We start from the raw sequence: 27,024 nt of genomic DNA, 5'->3' as shown, positions 1-27,024 counted from the left end.
CTCTAACGTGTTCAGAGTGCTCGATATCTATTTTCAAAGATAGCTGACACGTGTTGGGTATCAAATATGGTTTTAATTTTATTTTAATTTATGTAAAACTTCCATTAAAGTCTTTAGATTTTGGTTAAAATCTTCCAAAACAACTATATCTCGTGAACATGTCAACAAATTTCATGTTTCACTTGTGTTCTACGATATGGACTGTATGCGAAATATTCGGTTTAAGTTCGAGAGTTTAAACAATTACGGTTCTTGCATCCTTGCAATCATTCAAATTCATGGACGAGAAATTTCAACCTCTAACCTATTGATGCTTGAAAGTTTGTTTTTTTAGTGCAACAAAATTTTAGATGAAGTCGAATTTTTGTGTAATTCTGTGTAATAAATTTATTCCATTTTCAATATTTATTAAAATTAATAAATCTATTATCTATAAATTATTATTATTATTATTATTATTTTGTTTAATTCCCATTTTATAAAACGTTAATTAAATTAATTATTATTAAACATAAAATTAAAAATGGAGAGAAACAAAAGGGGAGGTCGTAAACACAAATATAAGAAGTTTAGGGACATATTCAAAATTTTATAAAGTTGAGGGATCTATTTGTAATTTTATTTAGTGTGATTTACCTGCGTATCGTGGTGTACACGCGCTTTGCTATGCGTGAAAGTAGCGCTTGCTTTGTTGTCCGTTACTCTCGTTAGTTCCCGCTTAAGACTTGTTCCAGATCGCGCACTTGAAAAACCCGACTCTCTTCCATTTCACCATTCTCCGTTTTCCATCTCGCTCTGATACTCTCGCTTCCACCGATTTTCTTCTTCAGCCATGGATGAAGAATACGACGTCATCGTTCTCGGAACCGGCCTTAAAGAATGCATTCTCAGTGGCCTTCTTTCTGTCGAAGGCCTCAAGGTATTCTCTTCTCTGTAACCTTTTTTCTTTTTTCTTTTTCTGTATCGTAATCTGTTTCGAATAGAAAATTTTTATCGAATTTATGTTTATATAATAGCTTTTTGTGTGAAATGTAAATCAATGGTTTAGGAAGGTCCAGATTGTTGAGATTGTTTGAGATCGTTCCTCTGTTTTGAATTTTGATAGATCCGTGGAATATATCTGTTTATGAATTTGGCGTTTGGAAATATGTTGATGATAAATGGAATTCGTAATGGAATACTTGCACCGTTGGTTTGGGAGAGTGATTGAGCTCCCTACGCTTCAGATGAGGTATATCGATTGATGAAGAGTGGAAATTCTAGCTAGTTTTTTTTTTTTTTTTAATGTTTAATGTAAAATAAATGTTAACCATGGATGATTTTTTTCAACTTTTCGCCAATGGTTTGAAGAATTTTGTGCACCATTTTTTTTAGTGTAATTATTTTTTTTGAATCATTGCTGAGTTTTGGTGTTTTGGCTGATAATTGAAATGTTCTGAAGCTACATGAGCAACTTTATGTTTATGGCCTCGAATATCGATGCTTGTTGATCTTAAATCTTAATATTTATATGTTAAATAGTTTAACAGTATTCTATCCATGCCTGAACTGTTTTTCCTTTTGAGCTGCTGATTTTTATTCGGAGTATAGCTCAGAACTATTTGGGAGAATTGTGGAAAACAACTTTCAGCTTTGAGGTTTTCTTTTTTCTAAGACAATTGAAATGATTTTTTCTTCGAAAATCCTCACATCTTTAAGAATGGTTTCAAGTGTATATAATCTTTCATTTTTACCATTGCTCTTGATCAAAATTATAAAAACCACCGAAATAAGACATTGTTTCTAAGAACAACTACCAAATAATCCTTAAATATATTACAACTATACATTTGGGACATACCCTATTCTAAGAATCTGTTATTTGCCTGGCCTGGTCTTGAAAATGGAAACATTTGTTCTTTCCACCCTTTGTTTTGGGATTAAACCAGTAATCTTCTGGAACAGGTACTACATATGGATAGAAATGACTATTATGGAGGAGCTTCCACCTCTCTTAATCTCATACAGGTTTCTTATAATCAAATTCATTATTTAAGCTCACTTAATTAAAATTCCTGTTCCCTTTGCCAAATTTTCTGTTCTAATATCAAATATCTCTTCCCCCTACAGCTTTGGAAGCGCTTCAGGGGGGATGATAAGCCTAATGAAAAGTTGGGCTTGAGCAAAGAGTACAATGTTGATATGATACCCAAGGTAAATACATATTTCTCCATTGTCATACTATGTTCTTTGAACCTGGTAATCAAGGGTCCAGTTGATAACTACTATAAGTTGTTTCTAAAATTTGGCTTCTTTCTTAAATATGTTTTCAGAAAGTACATTGCGAATTAAAATAAATTCTTCATAAACAAACTTAATTTCTAAAAACAGAAAGCTAGTAACAAATTGTAAGTGTTAGGGTCGATCTGAAAGCTTCTGTCCACTTTTTTCCTCCGTAGTTCATGATGGCCAATGGTGGTTTGGTACGAGTGCTCATCCACACAAATGTTACCAAATACTTGCACTTCAAGGCTGTTGATGGTAGTTTTGTGTACAACAAGGGAAAGGTACACTGAATGCTTATAAAAAGTTCCCCTCATCCTTTTTATTCAATAATAACAATGAAGAAAGGCTGTTAGGATCAACTAACTTGTAAGTATATTGCTGCGGGTTTTTTAAGATTTACAAAGTTCCAGCTACTGATGTTGAAGCTCTGAAATCTCCACTGATGGGACTTTTTGAGAAACGTCGAGCTCGAAAGTTTTTTATTTATGTCCAAGATTATGATGAAAGTGATCCAAAATCTCATGAAGGTTTGGATTTAAGCAAAGTTACGGCTAAACAACTCATCACGTGAGCATCACTTGTCCCCTTTTCCATCTTTTGTTATACTAGTTTACGCCAGTTTTATTTCGATTGGAAGAAAGTCTTCCTTTTCATTCTCCTCATTTGGCATTTCAGGAAGTACGGACTAGAAGATGATACAATTGACTTTATTGGGCATGCTTTGGCACTACATTTCGACGATAGTTATTTGGATGAGCCAGCCTTGGATTTTGTGAAGAGAATGAAGGTAAAACTGCGTTGTGCTTGTTTTACTTTTTACTCTTCTACTTTCGTCTGTGCATATGTTTCGAACTTAATTAAGGAAAATTGAAAATTTTGCACTGCGTCACTCTGGTTAGCTGTTTGCTTTCAAAGGTATTGACAGTGGTTGCACATAGCTTTACGCAGAATCTTTGGCACGTTTCCAAGGAGGATCTCCCTACATCTATCCACTCTATGGACTTGGAGAGTTGCCTCAGGTATGCTTAGAACTTTAAATCTTTAATACTTTACAAGGAAATTTTTTCTGTCTTAATTGTTTCTAAATTTTTGGCAGGCATTTGCTCGTTTAAGTGCCGTTTATGGTGGAACTTACATGCTGAACAAGCCAGAATGTAAGGTAAACTAAGAGTGTACTTTGCTAACCTGAGGAGCGTGGATACTGAGATATGGATATGATACGACATGGACATAATGGCATATCATTTTAACAAAATCTAGGATGCGTACATCACTAAGTTTATGCATTTTAAAAAATGAGTTGGATGTATTTCACTCTCAAAATTTATTATTTTTATCCTATATTATGTCTATTTTGTGTGCATACAAGTGTTTGATCCATGTCTAAATGTTAGAAATTCACTTTGTACGACTAGTATTTAGCACATATTTATTGTACTAGCAAGTGTTCAATATGTGTCTAACGAGTTTTCCAGTGTCAAAATGTCCTACACACATTGTGCTAATAAAATTTAACAATGGTCTTGTAGCCTAAGCTCTGTAAATATTTTGATCCTCATTATGTTCGTCATCAAACATTGACTACCATGTCACTTAAAAAGCTAAAACTAACTGCTTTCTGTTACAAAAAGGAAAGTAATAGATTAGCAGTAAATGCTTCTCCGTATTCCCATTATTTCTTAGCTATTTTGAAGCAGGAAACAGCGATATTTGACTCTGTTGGAAAATGAATTAGAATATATTAAAGTTTATAATGAACCTAACCGTTTAAGCTTTTGAAGTTTAACACCATAGTGTTAGGTAATCTATTAACTGCAATAGCGTTATTTTCTTTGATGTGACAATTCACTTTGATGTTGTTCACAAAAATGTTTATCTATACTTCTTCTTTTCTGAAACGTCTATATTACTTTCTTGATCGTACTCTTTTAGTACTTTGATGCTAGTGAATAAATTAGTGCCTTCTGAACATCCACCACCGTTGATATTATTCGGTTTTCTGGATAACAGGTAGAGTTTGATGGCGATGGGAAAGCTTACGGTGTGACTTCCGAGGGAGAAACTGCTCGGTGCAAGAAAGTAGTTTGTGACCCATCGTATCTGCCAAATAAGGTACTCTCAACATCTAAAAAGTATTAACATACGGTTTATTGTGCTGAATCAAGTTCATTGGTTATGAACCATGGACCAGAAGGCCAAAGACTAGCATATATATACATATATACATATATACATATGTGCATGCTAGAGAATTGCTAATGTTTTATCTACTGATCCTGCTTGATTGATGCATCAGGTTCAAAAGATTGGGAGAGTAGCTCGTGCAGTTTGTATAATGAGTCACCCAATCCCAAACACCAATGATTCTCATTCAGCTCAGGTTATCCTGCCACAAAAGCAACTTGGCCGTAAATCAGATATGTAAGTTTAATACCAAAACATTACAAATAAGTTTTTTTTGCTTTATATGACATGAATCAATCCGGTCTCTGTTAAATTCTTCTTGAGAAAGTCTCATATAGTAATTAGCTGGTTTCCTTTTCTTTTGTTTGCAGGTACCTCTTCTGTTGCTCATATGCACACAACGTTGCTCCAAAAGGAAAATTCATTGCTTTTGTTTCCACAGAAGCAGAGACCGATAATCCTGAGGTGGAATTGAAGCCTGGAATTGACCTCCTCGGACCTGTTGATGATATATTCTATGAAACTTATGACAGATTTATTCCCACAAATACCAATGAAATAGACAATTGCTTCATATCTACGGTAACTTCATACATAAACTTGCATTCTCATTAAACAAATTGTTGGCATGATGAGAAGCATAGATACCGACCCAAAGCCAATCATATATGATACCAAAACTTTACTCTTGTTATATTCTCTTCTTGACATGTATTTAGGAGCTTTCATGTGAGATCCCATGTCGGTTGGGGAGGAGAACCAAACATTCTTTATAAGGGTGTCGAAACCTCTCTCTAGCAATGCCTTTTAAAAATAAAGGAAAAACCCAAAGAAGATAATATCTGCTAGCAGTGGGCTTAGGCTGTTACATTTTAACGTTGGTTTTAATGCAGAGTTACGATGGAAGCACCCATTTTGAGTCCACAGTAACAGATGTGCTTGCAATGTACAGCAAGATCACTGGAAAGGTAACAAAGATCAGTAATTATCACACAGATCATTTTGAAATAGTTCCGAAGTCTTTTTTCTTTTGCAAAATTTTACTAGATTTGATTATAGGACATGAAAATAGACAGTTAAGAGCAAATAGTTTTGAAAATTGATCTGTTATTTGCTTAGAGATTTGATATATGAAATCTTCTGGTAACTTTCTCCTAAATTGTGTCATGTATGATTTGTTGTCAGGCTCTTGATCTTTCTGTGGATCTCAGTGCTGCAAGTGCTGCTGCTGAAGAATGAGATAAAAATTATAAGAGAAAAAGGCAACATTTTTGTTTGTTTGTTTGATTCTTTTTTGTTTTTTTTTTTTTCTTTTTTACAAGCACTTCTGCTAATGGACTTCCAATATATCCAAATCTCGATTCGATTCGAATGCCATTACTTTCTTCCTTAAATTTCCAAACTTTACTATCATCTATAGATTCGAAACTTACATATAAAAACTACCTTAGATTTTTTTTCTAAAAATATAACAGACTCTCGAAACGTTTGGAGTTAAAAGTTAGGTTAACTTACTCTTGTATGATAAACTTTTTGTAGAATCCAACAAAAGAAAATTAATATTAATTACATTACAAGAGTTCAACTTGACCTACTAGAAACTTCTAATTTGCTTAAATAATTAAAGAACGGACAATAGAAGTTAAAGCTAACGTTTCGAGATTTTTGTTGTATTGTATATAAGTATCATTCTTTTAAATAATTTTAAAAACCCGATAACCCAACTAAGAGTTGGGTTGTGAATTCTATTCAAGTTGCGATTGTACTTTCCAACGACAAGTGAGCTAAGTCAATTCGTTCTTGCGTCGCCTACGGCCAAGCGACGTATGCTCAAACCTCTAGCCTCAGTTTAAGGTTTAAGAGAAGGTTTTAGAAAGCGAGGGCAGAGAGATTTTTGAAAGAGACGCTCAAACCTCTAGCCTCGGTTTAAGGTTTAAGAGAAGGTTTTAGAAAGCGAGGGTAGAGAGATAAGAGACGCTCAAACCTCTAACCTCAGTTTAAGGTTTAAGAGAAGGTTTTAGAAAGCGAGGGCAGAGAGATTTTTGAGAGAAGGTTTTAGAAAGCGAGGGCAGAGAGATAAGAGACGCTCAAACCTCTAGCCTCGGTTTAAGGTTTAAGAGAAGGTTTTAGAAAGCGAGGGCAGAGAGATTTTTGAAAGATACGTTATATAAGCCAGCAAGAAAAAAATAACAACATTATATAACCTTGGTAGGGTGAAGTGTTTATAAAGCACTAACAATACATTTTGAGTTTTTCCAAGGAATTTTTGTCGTTTAGAAAGAAAGGCAAGGTTTAGGAATTCTTGACCTTTAGAAGGTTTGTTTCTTCAAAATGGTCTCTAAACGACAATGTGTTTTAGACTTTCTCTTCTCTAAAAGATTAGAATGGAATTGATCGAGAGGAGCACTTCTTAGCATCGCCCAGGTTGAGAATGAATCGCTTAGGTTTCTTCGGAACAAGAAGAATAGGAATTCTTCTCTTCGATGAGAGATAATCCGGGCAACAGTGATGCCGAGCCGAACTCTATATTTCTAATACGATTTGATTACTCATAAAAATCAATATTTTTCCACTTCCAATGAGTATTGTAGAGATGGACAATGAACTTCTTAAAAAAAGAAAAAAAATTTGAATTTCTATCTAAATTTCAAAAAAATTAATTTTTTTTATAATTTTTAAAAAATTTGGTTTTTGAAAACATACATAGATAAAAAAAAAAATGAAAAATTAGTATTTATACCCTTAACTTTAAAAATTGGAAAAAAAAAAAAAAAAAAAAAACTTTTGACCGGATTTTAATTATTATTATTATTTATTTATTTATAGGTCTAAATATTAGAACGATCTTCTAGAAAAACAAAGTGAAAACCCAAGTTTTCAACCGTTGAACGATATCGACCAATCAATCACTCGACAAAGCGTGAATCCAAAGCGTTCCGCATCGTCGGAGTGGAGGAGAAGAGATGGCCGACGAGAGCGTCAAGACGGAGGCTCTGCAGATTATAGGAATGTTTCAAGTTCTCCCAAAGCTGGTCGTCTTCGACCTCGATTACACTCTTTGGCCATTCTATTGGTAATTTCTCATTCTCCGAATTCACTTTCCTGTTTGTTGACTCAGAAAAACGCATGTTGATAGATTCTTTCTCAGAACTGTTTTTATCTGTTTCATTTCTGAGCCGTTGCAGTTTGGGGGATTTTGACGAAATAATTCGGCTGCTGTGGTTCATTTTTACCTTTCTTTGATTGTTTTTCATCTTGTTCGTCTTATAGTTTGCTGACTCGAACGAGAAGATTGTTCTAAGAAATGAAATAGAACTAGATCATTTTATATATGAAATTCATTTACTGAGCTTCGTGCCTTCCATTATTATTTTTATCTAGATTGTTAGGTTATTGTCGTATCTGAACTGATGTTCGTGCAACTTGAGCGAATTAGAACTAAATTGGAGTCGTGTTTGATATTCAGATTTTCTAGCATGCAGCAATCAGCTTATAGACGAGTTCATGCTAATAGGAAAGACGGTGTCTATAGTTGTTATGATCATTTTGTAGTTATCTCCTTTGTCAATGTGCAACCTTATGGCCTCTATCGTTTTTCAATCTTTAATTAGAATGAAGTCGTATATAACAACCCTTGAGATCCCACGTCGGTTAGAGAGGGAAACGAAATATTCCTTATAAAGGTGTGGAAGCCTCTCCCTAGTGGATGCATTTTAAAACCTTGAGAGGAAGCTTAGAAGAGAAAGCCCAAAGAGGAAAATATCGGCTAGCGGTGGGCTTGAGCTGTTATGAATGGTATCAGAGCCAGACACCAGCTGGTGTGCCGAGGACGTTGGACCTCCAATAGGGGTGGATTGTGAGATCCCACATCAGTTGGAGAGAGGAATGAAGCATTCCTTACAAGGGAGTGGAAGTCTCTCACTAGTGGACTTGTTTTAAAACCTTGAGAGGAAGCCCAAAAGGGAAAGTACAAAGAGGATAATATCTGCTAGCGGTAGGCTTGGACTGTTACAAATGATACAAGAGCCAAACACTAGGCGGTGTGCCAGCGAGGACACTGGACCCTCAAGGGGGTGGATTGTGAGATCCCACATCGGTTGAGAAGGGAACGAAACGTTTCTTAAGGGGGTGGATTGTGAGATCCCACATCGGTTAGAGAAGGGAACGAAACATTCCTTATAAAGGTGTGGAAACCTCTCCCTAGTGGATGTGTTTTAAAATCTGGAGGGAAACTCAGAAGCGAAAGCCCAAAGAGGACAATATCTACTATCGGTGGGCTTGGGCTTGGGCTTGGGCTGTTACATCTTATCTCATCCAATTCATGCACAGCCCCTAAGCCCCTAATCCTCATGGAGGTTTCACCCACCCCAACAGCCCCTTCAAGAGAAGACACTGGCTCGAACCTGGTTAAATTCCAAACTCTAATGTCTCTTAAGCATCCTAAGTTCATGCCATCAAGTTACCTCTTGGGGTTAGTTGAGGACAATTGTTAAGTCATCCCTAACATGATTGTTCCTGTAATTGTTAAGTCATGTATCCAAGTTGATCATCATCATTCTTTCTTTCTTTTCTTAACAGTGAATGTCGCTCCAAACGTGAAATGCCATCTCTTTATCCTCATGCCAAAGGCATATTATATGCACTTAAAGACAAGGGAATTGACCTCGCCATTGCTTCTAGATCACCAACATCTGATATTGCCAAGACATTTGTTGACAAATTGGGCATCAATTCTATGTTTGTAGCTCAGGTGAGAATGTGAATGAATGCGAATGAAGACTCATTTTAGTCTATTTCTTCTATTGTCTTGTCGAAAAACGCCAAAGTACGCTTGCTGGGAGGCCCTCTTACCCTCTCCTGGTGTTTTGTGGAATGAGCATTTACAATAGTATTCTGATCCTGGCACGAACAGACGTCTTCTAACGAGAGGGCCTACGAGCGTTTCTTGCCATTGTTATTTTAAATAATCTGCTTATAGCCATAAATCCTTTTTTATTAACTTTATCCTGTTTCCAATGCTTTTAATCGTTTGCAGGAGATCTTTTCCAGTTGGACACACAAAACAGATCATTTCCAGAGAATTCATTCAAGAACTGGTGTACCATTCAACTCCATGCTATTCTTTGACGACGAGGACAGGAATATTGAAACTGTAAAACTCAATTCTTATCCTAATTTGCTTTCTATGTTTGTTCCTTGTATTCTAGGAGAGTGCTTCAAGGTTAAGATGAAAACATTTTAAGGATGTCTTATCTCGACGTATTGCCATCTTAACGAAGTTTTCGTGGTCGTGACAACAGGTTTCGAAAATGGGAGTAACTAGTATTCTGGTTGGCAATGGAGTTAACCTCGGCGCGCTGAGGCAGGGACTCACAAAGTACTCCCAGAATGTGAACAAAATTGAGAAGAACAAGCAGAAATGGACGAAGTACACTAAGAACTCAACTTCATCAGAGAAGACGGAGTAAAAGAATGACAGGAAGGTGAGTGATTATATAAACTGTGAATCTGTTGTCATTTTCCCATGTATTTGGAGGGGTAATATAAACTGCCTTAAGACTACTGAAAACATAATCCTTGAGTTGGGTGCTTTTAGAAGAACATAGTTAAAATAGCATTTTCGTTCTTCAGCTCGTTCATATGGTTCGTAACCTCGTTGGCTTGGACTCGTCTTGTATAAGGTCAACCATCTATTTAGAAGCTATGATAGGAGAATAGCCAGTAATTGTGTTTGTTGGTTATGTCTAAAAACAAATTGTTGAAGTAGGACTGTTGTCTGCTCCCTCTTGCATGGGTTAGGTTGGGTTGGGTTGTGGCCCGAATGACCGTGAAGAGGTCTGATTGGGTTGACTTGATCAAAAAAGTTTCAGCTCACGAACCAAATCGATTTTTTGATTTGTAAAAAATTCAATGAAACCCAAATCAAAATAAAAGCTAACTCAACTCAATTTGGGTTGATTGATCTAAGTAAGTTGTTCGGGTCATATGAACACTCCTACGTTTATATTAGAATATAAACTCTTGTTCTTGAAGTTGAGTCTTGATAAAGTTCTCCGAGGTTTGAACTTGTCCGAAAGGTTTCTTTGTCACTTCCGGAGGGTATCAAAATTCGGTTTGCTCGTTGTTTTAAGGACCTCCATCAATACTTCATGTTATCCCTTAATATATTTAGTTCTATACAAAGTTATTAAATTTCTATGGGCATTTTTTAATGGTCATAGGTAAATTAATAATTAATATTTTCATAAGGACATTAAAAAAATCCATAAAATGCTTATGTGAATAAAGGAAGATAATAACTATTTTAGCTATAAAAAAAAAAAAAAAAAAATCAAAACTTTATTTATTCAATTAAATACTTTTTTTTAAAAAAAATATTTTTCTAAAAATATTCATTCATGTCGACATTTTATCAATAATTACATGAAAATTGAGTGCTCGACATTTTCGTCAATATTAAGATTTTAAATTCTTATTGTAGATAGAATACTAGATAAAATGTGTGTTTATTACATCACTTATTAAGTTGATATTCGTAATCAACTTGAATATAATTCAATTATTTAAAAAATAGTCCTCAGCCAAAATATGACTTTTTTAAAAAAATTATTAAAATTTGTGCATTTAATCATGGTGGTCGAGGTTCCTATTTTTCGTGATATTATGCATGGATCAACTATATCATGGCGAATTCTTCATGGAATCTGATATGTGAGATTTCGAGTAAGTATTTACATAATCTTCTTCTGTCTGAAGAAATGATGAGTCACAATCAATATCAACACATCTGAGATCGCTAAATGTTCGGGAGTTCCGCTATTCAATCCTTTTCCTTCTTCTTGTTGCTGTGTATCTCGTTCATACACATCTTCTCTTTGTTTCTCGAGCCTATAGTGAGTTACAGACAGAGTTCGAAAATGTCAAGTTTTTTATGATTCCATCATGCACGGTTGAGTTGCAAAAACTTCTGAATAGATATCCCACACCTGAACTGGAGACGGGAGGAAGAATCCCAATTTAAATAGGGAAATGAGAGAGGGAAAAATTCTCGGGCCCCATCCCTGCAGCCGAATGTTTCTCATCTCCGGAATGGAAATTGAGAAAGCTTAATGCATGCTAGCCTTGAATCAAATCATCACTGAGTTTTATTTAATCACGCTTCTTCTCCATCTCGCAAGAATTCAACAAGAACCAAGAGCAGAGAAAAATGGAGAAGATCTCGCAGGCTGGCGCTGCAAACGACGAGCTTAACGATGGAAAAGATGCCATTAACAATGTCTCGGTCTGTGGTTATGACTCGCTCCATCAACTCCTCGCTCAAAATCTCAAACCTCAGATTTTCCAGGTCGTTTTTTCTGTTCTTCTAATCGATTTTCTCTGTTTGGTTAGAGTTTGTGGTTGTTGTTGTTTTTTTGCTCATTTCTTGGTGTTCTGTTTGATTCTGTACTGTTGAGCGGTGGATTCTGCGTATCGGGAATCTTTTCATTCTATATCTGAGAGAAACATGAAAGTTTATGGATGTAGCAGGATTAATCGGCTGCTTAAACGTTTTGGTTTCGTAATTGAGTTGTTAATTATTGTTAGTTGTTACTCTGTCGTCGTTCGAAAATTACCATGTGGATTCTGTCCAATTCAGATTTGTATGATTCTTTTTTCTCTGAGGAGTCTTTGTTTTGTGGGAAATAACTAATTGTATTCGTAAATGACTAGCAGTGTCTGACTGCTTTGCTTTTGAATCTACTGAACAAGCTATCTAGAATCTGTAGATGTTTATGCAAGAGCTATTGAATTCTATGTCAAAAGATTCTCTAAACAAACACTTTCTGTGTGCTTTTATTTCTAAGAATCATACTTCCCACTTCCAAGCCAATTTTTGAAAACTACAAAAAGAACAGATACTTTTTAGAAACATATTTTGTTTTAAGAATTTGACTAAGATCTCAAAAGTTGTTTTAGAAATTGAAAAAAGAAAAGAAAAGAAAAGAAAAGTTGAACATGGGTTTAAATAGTTTTCATAAGCTTAATATTTTGAAAATAGAAAACCATTAACAAAATCATTGTTAAATTGGGCAATGAAGAATTATTTGTCAACAATGTAGTAAAGTGCTAGGATTGTTTGACCCACTTTTCGAAGTAACTAGAAAAACAAATCAAAACCATGTTGTGTGCTTATTGATTTGTGTTTGGTTAATGTGTCTGGTCCTACACGATTGCTTATCAATCGTTCATATGGTCTTCACTTATCTTTTAACGTTTCTGGCATCTTTCTGAAACATTGGACAAGATCAGTTCAATTTTCTTTTCTCCTCAAGCCAATGTATCACTAAGTTATATAGATTTTTGTTCTGTTTTTGCATGATTCTAGCATTTCTTTGTTTGCTTTGACCTTCTCAATTGAACTAACTTCAACATTGCGTTGCCAATGCCAGGAAGTTAGCCGGTTGCTTCTAGGACTTAACTGTGGGAAGCCGCTTCAAACTATTTCTCTTGCAGAGCCTGTGAAGAGTCTTTCTCTAAAGCATGATTTTGACCTCCAGGTAGTCACTTGTATGCTTAAGTTTCTTTGATAGCATTGCAGAAACCATATTAATATTTGTGCCACCTTTAGTAAGAATTTGATTTGGTTCCTGAGATTTGTTTCTCCTGAAGCATTTAGCAATCTCTATGATTCTATCTTTTGTTTTTGTTGTTTATTTGTGATGCTTTCGTTGGTAATCCATCATTTTTCATGTTGAAGTACACGCAAAGCAATGAATTGAAGGTTTGTTTTTAATGGACCAATGAAAGAAGTAATGGAGATCAATAAAGGAACTTCTGTAATCCTTTTTCTTATGTTTCCTAGAGAACCTATGTCATCTGTGCAGTCTCTTATATTTGCCATCCATCGTTCTCTATCTCTCTCTTTCACAAAAACAAAAAGAGAAAAGATTAAAATAATTCAAATGTATGATAGCAAGTTAGACCTTTTGGTCATTTTAACACATTAATTATCCAGATAATGCCTGTACTATTAGGATACAGTAAGATTTTTGTGGCATTTGAAAGCCTCCATCGGCAAATCTTATAAGAAAATGCACTCTGCAAAATAATTTTGGGACCTACAGACTTCTATACTGATCTATGTCAATATCATAACATTTTTTATTAACTGCGCAACATTTATATGATGAATAGTGTCATGGTCATGTTGTCCAAGGCGTATTGCCTATGACCACATGTTGGATGTTCCGGTCATGCTTGTCCAGGACGTGTTGTCCATGGCTGCATGCCCGTTCTAAACCCCCTTTTACTTGCTCTCATGTTAGATAGGCCTTTATTATTATTGTTGTGTCAAGATGGGGTGTATGACTGGTCACCAAAATAATGTCTACACTTGCTAAGGCTAAATGCTCCAAAATGTACTATAGGGCGATGTGACTAGTTGTCAATTCTTCCTACCCAGGTTATATACTATCAAAGCCGTACTATTCGCTTTTAGCTTATAACATTATTTTCTTTAAAATTGTTTTCAATTTATTTCCTGACTTACGTTTGCTAAAACATTTCTCTCAAACGTGACTCGAGGCTTGAGCATACGCTGATATTGTCCGCAAAGTGCGAATTTCACATGGTTAACTTGTTTGCTAGGTTAGAACAAGTGTCACACCATCGTTGTTTCACTGCCGCAAGAGTGCGATTGTGGCAAATAGCACTCGCAGTCACAGCTTTTTATTTTTCTATTTCATTTCTATGACATTCTGTTGATGTTTATATCTATTATTCATTTACATCATTTCAGGCTTTCTGCTTTCACGCTGACAAGGAATCAGTGAGAGAACCTCGAATAGTAAGGGTTGGTCTCATTCAAAATTCTATTGCTCTTCCGACAACCGCCCCCTTTTCAAACCAAAAGAGGGCTATTTTTGAAAAAGTAAAGCCAATTATTGAGGCAGCAGGTGCTTCTGGAGTCAACATATTGTGCTTGCAAGTAAGTTGCTGTGGCCATCTGTGTTTCTACTTATATTTTTTTGGGGCTTTGGGGCTTTTTATATTTATACATACATATATGTAGGAAGCATGGATGATGCCATTTGCTTTCTGTACCCGGGAGAAGGGGTGGTGTGAATTTGCAGAGCCAGTTGATGGGGAATCGACGCGGTTTCTTCAGGATCTTGCATTAAGATTCAACATGGTTATTGTAAGTTCCATTCTTGAGAGAGATGTTAATCACGGAGAAACTTTGTGGAATACTGCCGTTGTTATTGGAAATAATGGAAACATAATTGGCAAGCATCGCAAGGTAAGTGTTATACATGAAGTTAGTTTCCCTATCAGTCTCTCTCGGCTGCCGAAACTGTTTTGGTCAATGGCATTTTGCAGAACCATATACCAAGAGTTGGCGACTTTAATGAAAGCACATACTATATGGAAGGAAACACCGGGCATCCTGTGTTCGAGACAGCCTACGGGAAAATTGCAATAAATATATGTTATGGGAGGCACCACCCTTTGAACTGGTTAGCTTTCGGGTTAAACGGTGCTGAGATTGTTTTCAATCCTTCGGCGACTGTTGGCGAACTCAGCGAACCAATGTGGCCTATTGAGGTTAGTCTTTTACTTGTTTCATCCATTCCATTTCTTGTTTGTTTCATGTAATCACTTCACTTATACCACAAAAGTCAAACAGGGCACTTGTTCTTTTTCCTTTGATCTATAACTTTAAATCACAATGTTGCCCTTTTTTCGCCTTTGGATAAGATGCTTCAACCTTTTCTGTTTACACTGTTCGACTCGAGTTGCAAATTACGAGACTAGTTCCACTGTGATTGTTGTTTGAGCATCTTGTTACTATAATAGTTCTACCAACTTCCACAGAGAGCTCATATACATAATCTGCAATCTATTAATGTTTAAAATTTTGATTGACATATTTTGTGTTCACAGGCCCGAAATGCTGCAATAGCAAACAGTTATTTTGTCGGATCGATCAATCGTGTTGGGACCGAGATTTTCCCGAATCCATTCACTTCAGGCGACGGGAGACCGCAGCATACAGATTTCGGTCACTTTTATGGATCCAGCCATTTCTCTGCACCAGATGCATCTTGCACTCCCTCACTCTCTCGTTTTCGAGATGGTTTATTAATCTCTGACATGGATCTTAACTTCTGTAGGCAGCTGAAAGATAAATGGGGGTTCCGAATGACTGCTTGGTACGAGTTGTATGCCGAAATGCTTGCTCGGTATCTAAAGCCCGAGTTTGAGCCTCAAGTCATTTCTGATCCTTTGTTAAACAAGAAGGCTTCTTGAAGAATAGGCAACTGGTAAGTTACCTATCAAACATTTTCTAATCCAATTGGAAAAGTATGCTCACTTTCGCTTCTGTTTGTAAGCTTTGCTCATATTTTACATGAAAGAAATGAAATAATAAACGCATTATGCTGATGGATAGAAATTAAATATGAGTTTGAATTGGTTGAAGGGCTTAGAATTTAAAGGAAGTTTGTACTAATCAAAGTGGTCGTGTTCCTAAATGACTAACATAATATTATGAATTTTACGTTTATTAATGATAAATGTCTATTAGCGATACAGAACTATAGTTTTTTTTTCTTTTTGTTATTGTATCTCGTATTAACTATTTTTAATTTGTCGATGGATCCAAATAATTGTGCAAAAAATCACTCAACAGCAATAAAAGTATAAAATATCATTAATATACCTTTTTATATTCTATATGATTGGGTAGTTCTTACACGGATAGACATCTATCATTAAAAGACTTGCGACATTAAAATTGTTTATATAGTATATAGTATATCAATAGTAAATACAATAGAAAACGACCATACAAATAACTACTTATAGACACATTATTGATAGACTTGCGTATAGATACATTATTGATAGACATAAGTCAGTACAATAATTATAGGGTGGAAAATTGAGGTAGGTGACAATTAGTATCCCACAAACTAGTCATGTGTTTTATGTACGGTAAGTTAAATTTCTTAACTTAAACACGCTCATCTAACTTATGAGCCAAATATGTTTGAAGGATTTATGTAGACGTTCTTATTTATCGTAATTGTGATATCCAACAAAACTTGGATAATATATGTAAAGATTCAAATGATTGGATTTTGAATTCTAGTAGTATAATTTGAGCAAAGATTCAAATGATTCGAAAAAGAAAAAAAAAATATACGTTAACAACTTTATATTTTTTTTTCAATTAAACTCCATCGTTTATAAATTATTTTTAGGTGCAAATACTTATAAACAAAATATAAAAATTTAATCTAAACATTAACCTCTAGGAATGTTTGAATTTGGAGACATCGAAGGAATTTAGATAGTCTCTCCTCTCTAAAAATATATAAAAATTTAGAAAATCTGAACTTAGAACTTAGAAAGACAGTGTCGTTGGCTAAACGGTTGTGACGGAGATACTCAGTCTTTCAGATTTTCAAGGACGGTCGGGGGCGCACCAGACACCATACGACGTGCGATGCTCTTTCAAACGTTGGACCCCTATTTTCCTAAGCGGTTTCGCAGACGGTTAAACAGAAGAGATAATCTCATTTATATAAATAAGAGGAGAAATCTGTATCTACGTGTTACATATGGATGAGCTTTCAGTTTTCAGTTACCCATCATTCTAAGCCTTTTCTCTGTCGTCCCTCTGAGTTCTCATCCCTCCATGGCGTCCATTTCTCCACTCCCTTCTCGTCACCTCTCCTTCTCCACCACCAACTTCCATTCCCCAACTCCATTTCTCAAACCTCATTCCTCTGCTGCTTCTCCTCCTCCTCCTCTTCCATCATCCCATTCCCACTCCATCTGCCACTCTCACAACCCTGATTCTCCTCCGTCTGAACCTTCCCTTCCCTGGGGATGGAGCTCTGCGCTTCAGGGCCTTTTTCAAACCGCCCTCGAACGCCTCGATTCTCTCGTGAACCACCGTAGCGATGGTTCTAACGATCCTCGTTCCGACGGTCGCGTTCTGCAGGGGCGGCGTAAAGATGGGGATGATGATTATGGGAGCTGGGATTGGGATCGGTGGCGCAAGCATTTTGACGAAGTGGATGAACAGGAGCGTCTCGTTTCTTTTCTTAAGGTATTTCTTTTCGATTTCCCTGTAGTATGTTCGAGTTTAGGTTTTTCTCGGATCGTTCTAATTTAGCTTCTGAGATGCTTGGGATTAGAGAAAGAAGAAAGAGTTGAGTGCAATTTGATTGAAGAAAAGGATGGAGCAATGAGTGGAATGTCGAGGAAGAAATGTGATAGGGCAATGAAGAATTCCCTTCGTAGGGTTATCTAAGAAAAACTGATTTTGTTGCGTTTGTTTTTCTTTCTCTTTTTTGCTTTGGTTCTGCGCAGTCGCGCTTAAGTCATGCGGTATATGCAGAGGATTATGAGGATGCTGCAAGGTTCAAGGTGGCGCTTGCGGCTTTGGCTACAAAGGATACTGTTGGCAGAGCAATGTCTCATCTTCATGTGAGAAAATTTCATTCACTGCTGTGGAACTTTAAGTCATCATTTTCCTATTTTTCATTAGCTTTACCATGCCCGATAGGATTCATCTGCTGAAATTTGATTTCTTTTGGAACTTTGTTGGTTCCCCTAGAAATATTCTTGTGAGATCCCACGTCGGTTGGGGAGGAGCATGAAACACCCTTTATAAGGGTGTGGAAACCTCTCCCTAGCAGACGCATTTTAAGAACCTTGAGGGGAAACTCGAAAGGGGAAAACCAAAGAGGATTATATCTGCTAGCGGTGGGCTTGGGCCGTTACAATTCTATTTGTTGCTTCAATGATATAGTTGTCTTTTTCTTACACTTCCTCTTGCTTCTGCTATAGAGAGCTATCGAGGAGGAGCGTTACCGGGATGCAGCCTTCATTCGAGACAATGCTGGTGCCGGGCTGGTGAGATATTCAATGGTTTCCAAAATAAAGTGCTTGTACTTTACCCCTTTTTGCTGTCATGTTCATATGTACGCCCTATCTTTGATTGATTGGTCTTTGCAATGTGCACAAGACTTTTTGGTTGTTCATGTAGCTAAGCTGTGTTGTACTTTTTATTTGTTCATTTTTTCCCGAGCTCTGGAACTTGTCGCTGTTTCTTTACATTATTGTCAAGTAACTAATGAATCCAGTTCCACAGTCAGCCAATTAACTGCTAACCTATTGAGAGTTTTGTAATTAAGTTCAAATGGGGTGAGAATTTGATTTTTCCGTTGGAAAAACAATTTGGTTAACGTGTGACGTTAGTCTTTCATGGATCGAGGAATTACATCTAGATTCTCTTCTAAACAAACTGAAACAGGTTTTATACTCAGCTGGTACATGTATGATTTTCTACTTTGGATTTCTTCCTCTCAGGTTGGCTGGTGGTCTGGCACTTCAAAAGACAATCATAATCCTCGTGGTCTAATTATTCGAATAACGGCAGAACATGGAAGATACATAGCAAGAAGTTATAGTCCTCGGTATGATCTCTGTCCTTTGAATTGTATTACAGTACGTTCAACTTTTTTTTTTGTTCTCCCTCTACCCCCCCACCCATGCTTTAAACTTTTTGGCAGTGTGTCTGAGTTCTTCCGTTCTACTGTCCTTTGATTGATGGAACCATTTATTCCTGTTATTGGCATCAAATCTTAGCTCCTGAGTGATATTTTGCAGTAAGAACATAACACCTGATGCTTTCTGCTCAGTCTCTATGACCATTGTTTTTAATGATATTTTATTAGTTGACTGTTGCATCAAAGAAAATATTGATTTTTGTTTCTCAACTTCCTCAGGCAGCTTGCTACGGCTGCAGATGGTGTTCCCTTGTTTGAGATTTTTCTTGGAGTGAATAAGAAGGGTGAATACAAACAGCAGGTACATATCTTAAAGCATCTAATGTTATGTGCTGTACGAATTAAAATTTTCCTTTTTGTAAAATTTCTAATACATCGTGTTTATTTAAAACTGTGACTGGTATATATATGTGTTGAAAATATATTTATATTGATCAGGCTGGGACGGGAAATATAGTCCTGTCCTCGGTCCCATTTATCTAACTAGGAAAAAAATGTTCCCCACTCCTCCCCATTCCTATGTCTCTCTTTGCAAGTTGGTGGTTAAAATTTTTTGTAATTATCTTAGGTTTTTATTTGCTTGAATGTATTAGTTTTCTTTCACTCTTTTCTCTGGGGCTTTATTATTATTATTTTTTTTTTGTATGTTCCTCATATCCTTCCATTTTTTACCTCAATGAAAGCTTGGATTTTGCATTGAAAAAAAGTGTTTTTCTTAATTGCTTCTTTGCAAATGAGAGCTAGTTGCCTGTGCCCATGTATATTCTTTATAACTATATGAATAGGTTAGCTTTGGGTTGAATAATTCAGATTTTTTTTTTCCCGAATGTTATAATAATGATAACAATTGGGTGCTCAAGGTTTTTTTTTTTGGTGTGTTCAGGCTGTGTACTTGAAGCGGAAAGGAGATTTCTCAGATAGTTCAAATGGTTCATCAAAAGAATTAGATTCACCTAGTCTATTGAATCCTTTTGACCCTGTTGAAGAAAAGGATGATATTTTCATTATAGATGGTGAAGAAGCTGAAGATGGTGACATCAGGAATGAAGATTCTGATATAGCTGTTGGACTTCCAGTCTTTCAGGATATCTTGAGAGATATGATTCCTGGAGGGAAGGTCAAGGTTTTGAAGCTAACAACCTCTGGAAAGGTTGACAAGGACGTGATATCCAAGGTGATTGAGCAAATAATTGAGGAGGAAGAAGATGAAGAAGGGGAAGACGATGAAGAAGAGGAAGAGGAAGAGGAAGACGATGGAGAAAGTGAGAAAGAGAGCGGCTTTGAAGATTTGGAAGTAGAAGACAAAATTAAGGATGAACATCAAGAGAATGATGCTGAATTGATTGCTGATGATGGTTTCCTTAATCAGGGGCAAAATGAAGTTGCTGTCAAAATCATTGTAGGTGGCTTAGAGCAGAAGCTTTCCGGTGGCTTTTCTGCTAAAAATACACTCAGAGTACCTGCAAAGTTAGAAAAGAAGGGACGTTCTTCATTTTCTTTCTCGATTGTGAAAGATTCGAATGAACAGGACTCTATCGGAAAAGAACTAAATTCCATGGATAGGATGTCCAAGTCTCGAGGTCGAAGTAGTAATGACTATGTTATGCTAGATTTGGCCAAACTTATTGGCAAGGAGAAGATACCGCTTAAGGTTGCTTTGAAATTTTAGCATGTTAAGATCATAGTTGTTGGTCGATTAACTAATTCTTTGTGTATTATGAAAACTTTCAGGTACTTAAAAATTTGAGTGAGTTAATAAAGCTATCCATCAGCCAGGCACAGAACTATCAACCTCTTTCCGGATCCACAAGTTTCAATCGCATTGATATACCGACTTCTTCAGATCCTCTGAATGGTATTATTTCTATGGTTTTTGTTCCATTCAAGTAGACAAGCTAGCGTAGAGGCGTCATGGAGAATTCATTCTTTTTCCAGGACTGTACATTGGTGCACATGGAATGTATACATCGGATATTATTCATCTAAGACGCAGATTTGGTCGATGGCAAGAGGATGGAGGAGGGGATAAGGAGACTTCAAAGCTTGAATTCTATGAATATGTAGAGGCCTGGAAAGTTATTGGGGATCCATATGTACCAGCTGGCAAGGTAATATTTGTACCTGTTTAAAAAACGGTTTGCTTCGAGTTTCCCTACGAAATCCCCTCGAGTAACCTTGATGGTCATGGTTTTCCAGGTGGCATTTCGTGCGAAGGTTGGAAAAAAATACCAGCTTCCTCATAAAGGGATCATTCCTGAAGAATTTGGAGTGGTAATTTTTATTCTTATTTGAAGATGATCTGAAACCATTATCCTTATCTTCTACACTTTGATCTTCTTCTTTCTCCTCTCTATACTGAATTGTCATGTGGCATATTGTTTATAGATTGCTAGATATAAAGGACAAGGGAGGCTAGCTGAGCCAGGTTTTCGCAACCCTCGATGGGTTGATGGTGAACTTGTTATTCTTGATGGAAAGGTTCGGAGTTCTCTGTTCTCTTATCGTCGTGATTTCTCAGTCGACCCGTGTTATATATTTGGGTGCTATTGTTCCATTTTTTACCTTAGCTCGAGTCTAATCTATGTTCTTCTACAGCACATCAAAGGAGGACCTGCGGTCGGATTTATTTATTGGGCTCCTGAATTTCAGTTCCTGGTGTTTTTTAATCGACTGAGGCTGCAAGAGTAGATTTCATGTTTTCTAAACTGAAATCTCAAGCTTGTTCTTTCATTAGTGCTTCGGTCGTTCTTCAACGGTAAGATCATCCCTCTTATTTTTTAACATCTAATTTTTTTCAAAGTTCGGGTCTAGGACAATGATGAGATTCCTTGTTTGTGTTAGTTTCAACTTTTGTCTTGTTGGGTTTTTGCTGAAAATAAGAAAACCAGAGTTCATTTAGGAAATAAATATACCAAAAAAAAAAANAAAAAAAAAAAAAAAAAAAAAAAAAAAAAAAAAAAAAAAAAAAAAAAAAAAAAAAAAAAAAAAAAAGAGCCCCAGTAAAAGAATGGCGAAGCCTGCCCATGCCACAAGAAGATTCTAACCCTCAATGTGTTCACTTAACATGCTTATCGAGCCCTCCATTGCTGCCACTCTCTCATGGTGGTGTTCTGCAATGGATAGTAGAGATTGGGCCATGTTGGGGCATGGGGCAAGGGTCCCATTCGGGACTTAACAATTTTGTCGTATCTCATTTTGTTGGAATGAACCTAGCTCTGATACAACTTGTCAGATACCTAATTGCGACCCAAAATGTTTTCCCCTTGTGCAACCTTAAACCTTGTCACAGCTTAACCTTCATCTCAAAAAATAGGAACGTGTACGCCTGTGTGCCATTTGGTGGGTAACGACTAGAAACACTGTTTCACACATGCACATGGGTTGTTGAACTCATTTTTAGCATAGTTACTTGGCAATTCAAGAAGACCTCTACAAATTTAGTAACATGTGGCAAGCAATTTGTGAGGCAAAAAATGTGTATGATAGATATCATATTCATGCTCGTCCAGGGCGTATTGCCTATGGTCGCATGTCCATGCCATGCCAAATTCTTTATTTCATTTCATGTTGTATTGTCTTACTATTGTATTTTCTATTTGTATGACTATTCGGCGAAATCATGTTTAGGGACGCTAGACCTGAATCCCCTCGAAATGTAATAGAAGGGGATGTAATTAGTTGTCAATTCTCTCCACCCGGGTTTTGTATGACTATTCGGCAAAATCATGTTTAGGCTTGCCAGACCTGAATCGTCTCAAAATGTACTATAGAGGGATGCGGTTAATCGTCAATTCTTCCTGCCCGAAATTATATGCTATCTAAGCCGTTATGTTACCTTTCTCGCTTATGGCCTATAACATTGCTTTCAAGACTTTTTTTTCAATCTTGCTTTCAAAAATTTCTCTGTCCCGTTTTCTAAAACCTTCTTCTCAAAACGATACAGAGGCTTGAGCATACGTTGTCCAGTAGTAGGCGATGCAAATTTGAATTGGCTTGACTTCGGTGTTGGGATTGAGTGTCGTGCAATCGCAAAATCCGCTATCAAGAAAAGTGTGATTGTGGCAAGTGGTATCAGTGCCTTGTTAGCTCTTTGACGCATTGAGACCGAAACAATGTTGACGAGAAAATCAGCACCTAAATCACAAGTGGACCGACTTACCTTGATAGAAGAAGACATGTTTCTAAAAGAAATCCATGACACTGTCAGTTTCTTGGAAGGACAAGTGACAAAATTGAATAAAAAAGTTGAGGGGATCGATACAATTGGTGCTTGCCTGGATGGGTTGTCGATTAAAGAATTGATGTATAGAGTTGACTCATTAGAGGAAAGAGTTGCCTGAATGAGCAACTCAGAACATGTTAATGGTCTTGACAACTTTGTCGCACACATGGAAGGACGTGTCAAAGAGCTAGGCGGTTTACAAAAGACCATGCTGAAGTTGTTCAATGAATTAGTTGATGAATTTAGAACAATGATTGATGGCATCAGGGGAGAGATGGCCGAAACGAACACCCAAGTGAGTTTGACAATGAGGGACATAGAGAATCACACCCCAAGCCAAGCTTATGTCGGGCTTTACAAACTGAAGAACCCTAACTCCAAAGCCTGGAACCTGGATGCCAAGGAATTGGAGAACTTTATCTTTGACGTAGAACAATATTTTAAAGCTACAGGAACTTGTCCCAAAGACTTGAAAGTTATGTTAGCCACCATGCAATTCGTGAACAATGCAAAATTCTGGTGACACTTGAAGGTGAATGATATCCAAAGTGGGTGATGCACTGTCGACTCATGGTAAGATCTCAAGAAAGAGTTGAGGACTCAATTCTTCCTCGAAAATGTTGAATTTATAGCAAGACGGAAACTGCAAGAACTGAGACACACTAAAGACATAAGAGACAATTTAAATAGTTCTCAGCTTTGATGTTATTCATCAGGGATATGTTGGAGAAGGACAAAGTATTCCGCTTTGTCGAAGGATCGCAAGTTTATTGCTCTGGCACACACTAGAGACATAAGAGACTATTTAATTAGTTCTCAGCTTTGATGATAGACATCAGGGATATGTTGGAGAAGGACAAAGTATTCTGCTTTTCCAAGGATTGCACGTTTATTGCTCTGACCCAGGGTTGCAATCACCCGAATGTTTTTTCCTTCTCCAACATATCCCTGATGTCTAACATAAAAACTGAGAACTATTTGACATAGTCTCTTATGCCTATAGTGTGTCTCAATTCTGGTAGTTTCTAGTTCAACATTTTCGAGGAAGAATTGAGTTCTCAACTCTTTCTTGAGGTCTTCTCATGAGTCGACGATAGTGCATGACCCATTTTGGATATCGTTCACCTTCGAGCACCATCAGAGTTTTACATCGTCCACGAGATGCATTATGGCTAACGTAATTTTCAGGTTTTCGGAACAAGTTCCTGTAGCTAAGTCTTTGATCGGCAATTCCCTTCGAGCTAAGTCTTTCCTCTAATGAGTCAACTCTAAACATCAATTCTTTGGTTGGCAACCCATCCAGGCGGGCTTCGATTCCCATAACTTTTTTATTCAATTTTGTAATTCATCCTTCCAAGAAACGGTCAATGTCGTGGACTTCTTTTAGGAACAACATTTACTCTTCTATAAAGTTAAGTTGGTCGACTTGTGATTTAGGTGTCGATTTTGTTGTCAACATTGTTTCGGTCTCAATGCGTCAACGAGCTAAAAATGCTCTGATACTACTCGTCACAATCACACTTTTCTTGGCAGCAGATTGTGGGACACTCACTCTCCCAACACCAAGTGAATCAAGTCAATTTGAATTTGCATAGCCTACGGCCGGGCAACATATGCTCAAGCCTTTGGCCCCGTTTTAAGAAAAAGATTTTAGAAAACAGGGGAAAGATATTTTTGAAAATAAGATTGAAAGCAATGTTATAGACTATATATAAGCGAGAAAGGCAACACAATGACTTAGATATAACACTGGGTAGGAAGAATTGACGATTAGTCGCATCCACCTACAGTACATTTTGAGACGATTCAGGTCTGGCAAGTCTAGACATGATTCCATCGAACAGTCATACAAAATCTGGGGAGGGAGAATTGACAACTAGTTGCATCTCCTTATAGTACATTTTTAGACTCTTTAAGTCTGGCGGACTTAGATATGATTTTACCGAATAGTAAGACAATACAACATGAAATTAAATAAAAAGTTTGGCATGACATGGACATGCGGTCATGGGGAACACGCACCGAACGAGCATGACCATGACAATATGCACGCAAATGGGCAGCACACTCGCAACGAGTTTTAGTCATCGCACATTGCAAGGGTGCATGTGTGCCCACAAGCATCCTGACCAAGGCTGATTCAAGGTCTCTTGGAAAGGTGTCAGGACAAGCTGGGACAACATACTTTGACCCTTACACGACATGCAACAAGGGGCATCATTTGCCAAACACACTCAGATAGCTTTAAGAGAAATCTCCTTTGAAAAAAGTAAGTACTCCAAATAGCTACCCTTAAATAATTGTCAAAAAACTACTTCCCTTTTTCTTCTTTTGGGATTAAATTCTCTTTTTTCTTCGATGTCATGCTGATTTACAGCCCGAATTTCGCAGCACACCGGACCCGTTTGTTCATCGTTTATCATATCTAGTCTTACATTTTGTAACAGCCCAAGTCCACCGCTAGTCGATATTGTCCTCTTTAGGCTTTTCCTTTCAAGCTTCCCCTCAAGGTTTTTAAAACGCATTGGTTAGGGGGATGTTTCCACACCCTTATAAAAGAATGGTTTGTTCCCTTCTCTAACCGACATGGGATCTCACAATCCACTCCATTTCGAGGCCCAACGTCCTCGCTGGGACTCGTTCCCCTCTCCAATCGATATGGGATCTCGCACCTTTTCTGACTGAAATTTTGATCTTAATTTACCAGATAATTTCAATGGATTCTGTGGAATATTTGGTGCAATCTGCTAATGATCATTTTCCTCCCATTTTTTCTAATGCAGTTGCAACAGTGCCAGAAGATTTAAAGCCCTCGATTAAGGATCATCAGTATATGAGCAAGCAAAGCGAGCCATTTGTTATCAACTGACTCATCACTCACAAGCACACTGGCCTCACTAACTTGATCACCAAAGCTTTGTCAACGCTCACTCTTGGGTCTCAAATTACTTCCCCTTTTCTGGGAAATTCTTTCCATCCTTGCATATATTAATCTGTTCTTTTGCTCAATCAACTCTTAAACATCAAGTTTTGTGGTGATTATATAAACAGTGATGTAGCTTTGATGCTGTTAATATCTTGTTGCTTTAGTTGTGTCTTATTTCCGATTGTAGTAGGTTGAGGTATCGTTTGTTAGTCGGTTTGGAGTCTCGAACAAGAACACCATTAGACTCATCTGTTAATATCATGAGAAGTTTAGTATTTTTATGAATCTGTTGTCCCTTCTCTAACCTTCTCTCATTGTTTAATTCATCTTTCGCCATGCTTGTTTACGTTCATTACTAGGCACGCTGGTTGGTTCTACAAGACTGGGGATGACAACGGGGCAGGATCAGAGATGCACTCTCCATCCTTGTCTCCGTTTCATATTCCTCATTGCGAAGAATCCAGGTCGGGAAATCCCCGTTTGGGAATCGGGTCTTTGAGGAGAATTCTTTTTTATTATTTATTTTATTTATTAAATAATTTGTTTTAACAAAATATATAATATTTTTATTATAAATTTATATACAAGTTATTGTATTTTGAAATTATACATAATAGAACATACAAACAAACAAAATGATATATAAAAACTTAAAAACAGATACATTCTGAAGTAAAGGATTGTTAAGAATATAAATATGTTTTTAATAATATAATACATATTATATGTTTTAAAATTTTAATGATAAAAAAAATTATTTGGGGCGGGTTCAAGGTCGGATGGAGCTCTTCCCGTTCTTGTCTTTGCCTTGTTCTCCGACACGACACGAAAGAAATTCTGGTTTGACTCATTTTATTCATAAA

General features: G+C 36.8%; 4 protein-coding genes across 7 annotated transcripts; all 4 read left to right on the top strand.

The window, feature by feature from the left end:
* The first annotated feature begins 767 nt into the window (after window positions 1-767).
* On the top strand, window positions 768-5,758 carry LOC111793783 (guanosine nucleotide diphosphate dissociation inhibitor At5g09550). Its single transcript, XM_023675823.1, has 13 exons — window positions 768-919; window positions 1,945-2,007; window positions 2,110-2,193; window positions 2,439-2,546; window positions 2,660-2,832; window positions 2,941-3,052; window positions 3,204-3,284; window positions 3,362-3,424; window positions 4,276-4,377; window positions 4,562-4,686; window positions 4,821-5,031; window positions 5,343-5,417; window positions 5,635-5,758. Exons 1-13 carry the CDS (start codon window positions 833-835, stop codon window positions 5,686-5,688), a joined length of 1,338 nt encoding a protein of 445 aa, XP_023531591.1. The 5' UTR covers window positions 768-832; the 3' UTR covers window positions 5,689-5,758.
* Window positions 5,759-7,291: 1,533 nt separating this feature from the next.
* Window positions 7,292-10,215, top strand: LOC111793005 (magnesium-dependent phosphatase 1). The gene is made up of 4 exons (XM_023674667.1): window positions 7,292-7,522; window positions 9,028-9,199; window positions 9,485-9,601; window positions 9,750-10,215. Exons 1-4 carry the CDS (start codon window positions 7,413-7,415, stop codon window positions 9,915-9,917), a joined length of 567 nt encoding a protein of 188 aa, XP_023530435.1. The 5' UTR covers window positions 7,292-7,412; the 3' UTR covers window positions 9,918-10,215.
* Window positions 10,216-11,217: 1,002 nt separating this feature from the next.
* On the top strand, window positions 11,218-15,917 carry LOC111793004 (beta-ureidopropionase-like). 2 transcript variants are annotated; one of them, XM_023674666.1, is made up of 6 exons: window positions 11,218-11,794; window positions 12,879-12,986; window positions 14,228-14,416; window positions 14,501-14,626; window positions 14,809-15,033; window positions 15,373-15,917. In XM_023674666.1, exons 1-6 carry the CDS (start codon window positions 11,657-11,659, stop codon window positions 15,736-15,738), a joined length of 1,152 nt encoding a protein of 383 aa, XP_023530434.1. In that variant the 5' UTR covers window positions 11,218-11,656; the 3' UTR covers window positions 15,739-15,917. The 2 variants fall into 2 exon arrangements, with proteins under 2 accessions (XP_023530434.1, XP_023530433.1); XM_023674665.1 differs by having other exon boundaries at window positions 11,219-11,794; window positions 14,501-14,728.
* A 1,149-nt stretch (window positions 15,918-17,066) lies between these two features.
* Window positions 17,067-26,446, top strand: LOC111793003 (protein EXECUTER 1, chloroplastic-like). 3 transcript variants are annotated; one of them, XM_023674664.1, is made up of 13 exons: window positions 17,067-17,548; window positions 17,812-17,928; window positions 18,292-18,357; window positions 18,814-18,920; window positions 19,233-19,314; window positions 19,897-20,664; window positions 20,745-20,868; window positions 20,949-21,121; window positions 21,210-21,284; window positions 21,399-21,491; window positions 21,609-21,768; window positions 25,394-25,504; window positions 26,019-26,446. In XM_023674664.1, exons 1-11 carry the CDS (start codon window positions 17,132-17,134, stop codon window positions 21,699-21,701), a joined length of 2,115 nt encoding a protein of 704 aa, XP_023530432.1. In that variant the 5' UTR covers window positions 17,067-17,131; the 3' UTR covers window positions 21,702-21,768; window positions 25,394-25,504; window positions 26,019-26,446. The 3 variants fall into 3 exon arrangements, with proteins under 3 accessions (XP_023530432.1, XP_023530431.1, XP_023530430.1); XM_023674663.1 differs by having other exon boundaries at window positions 22,957-25,504; XM_023674662.1 differs by lacking the exon at window positions 25,394-25,504.
* The last annotated feature ends 578 nt before the right edge of the window (window positions 26,447-27,024 follow it).

This window comes from Cucurbita pepo, chromosome LG04, assembly GCF_002806865.2.
Source record: "Cucurbita pepo subsp. pepo cultivar mu-cu-16 chromosome LG04, ASM280686v2, whole genome shotgun sequence".
NCBI classification, from domain to species: Eukaryota; Viridiplantae; Streptophyta; class Magnoliopsida; order Cucurbitales; family Cucurbitaceae; genus Cucurbita; species Cucurbita pepo.
This window is presented reverse-complemented; position numbering and strand designations above follow the sequence as displayed.

Excerpts from the sequence above, each read along its gene's own strand:
- LOC111793005 (XM_023674667.1), top strand. The coding sequence starts at position 7,413 with ATGGCCGACGAGAGCGTCAAGACGGAGGCTCTGCAGATTATAGGAATG. Across the intron at positions 7,523-9,027 it reads ACTCTTTGGCCATTCTATTG|TGAATGTCGCTCCAAACGTG; the intron begins GTAATTTCTCAT and ends TTTTCTTAACAG. Across the intron at positions 9,200-9,484 it reads ATTCTATGTTTGTAGCTCAG|GAGATCTTTTCCAGTTGGAC; the intron begins GTGAGAATGTGA and ends AATCGTTTGCAG.
- LOC111793004 (XM_023674665.1), top strand. The coding sequence starts at position 11,657 with ATGGAGAAGATCTCGCAGGCTGGCGCTGCAAACGACGAGCTTAACGAT. Across the intron at positions 12,987-14,227 it reads AGCATGATTTTGACCTCCAG|GCTTTCTGCTTTCACGCTGA; the intron begins GTAGTCACTTGT and ends ACATCATTTCAG. Across the intron at positions 15,034-15,372 it reads AACCAATGTGGCCTATTGAG|GCCCGAAATGCTGCAATAGC; the intron begins GTTAGTCTTTTA and ends TTGTGTTCACAG.
- LOC111793783 (XM_023675823.1), top strand. The coding sequence starts at position 833 with ATGGATGAAGAATACGACGTCATCGTTCTCGGAACCGGCCTTAAAGAA. Across the intron at positions 920-1,944 it reads TTTCTGTCGAAGGCCTCAAG|GTACTACATATGGATAGAAA; the intron begins GTATTCTCTTCT and ends CTTCTGGAACAG. Across the intron at positions 2,833-2,940 it reads ACGGCTAAACAACTCATCAC|GAAGTACGGACTAGAAGATG; the intron begins GTGAGCATCACT and ends TTGGCATTTCAG.
- LOC111793003 (XM_023674662.1), top strand. The coding sequence starts at position 17,132 with ATGGCGTCCATTTCTCCACTCCCTTCTCGTCACCTCTCCTTCTCCACC. Across the intron at positions 17,549-17,811 it reads GTCTCGTTTCTTTTCTTAAG|TCGCGCTTAAGTCATGCGGT; the intron begins GTATTTCTTTTC and ends GGTTCTGCGCAG. Across the intron at positions 21,492-21,608 it reads TTGTTATTCTTGATGGAAAG|CACATCAAAGGAGGACCTGC; the intron begins GTTCGGAGTTCT and ends GTTCTTCTACAG.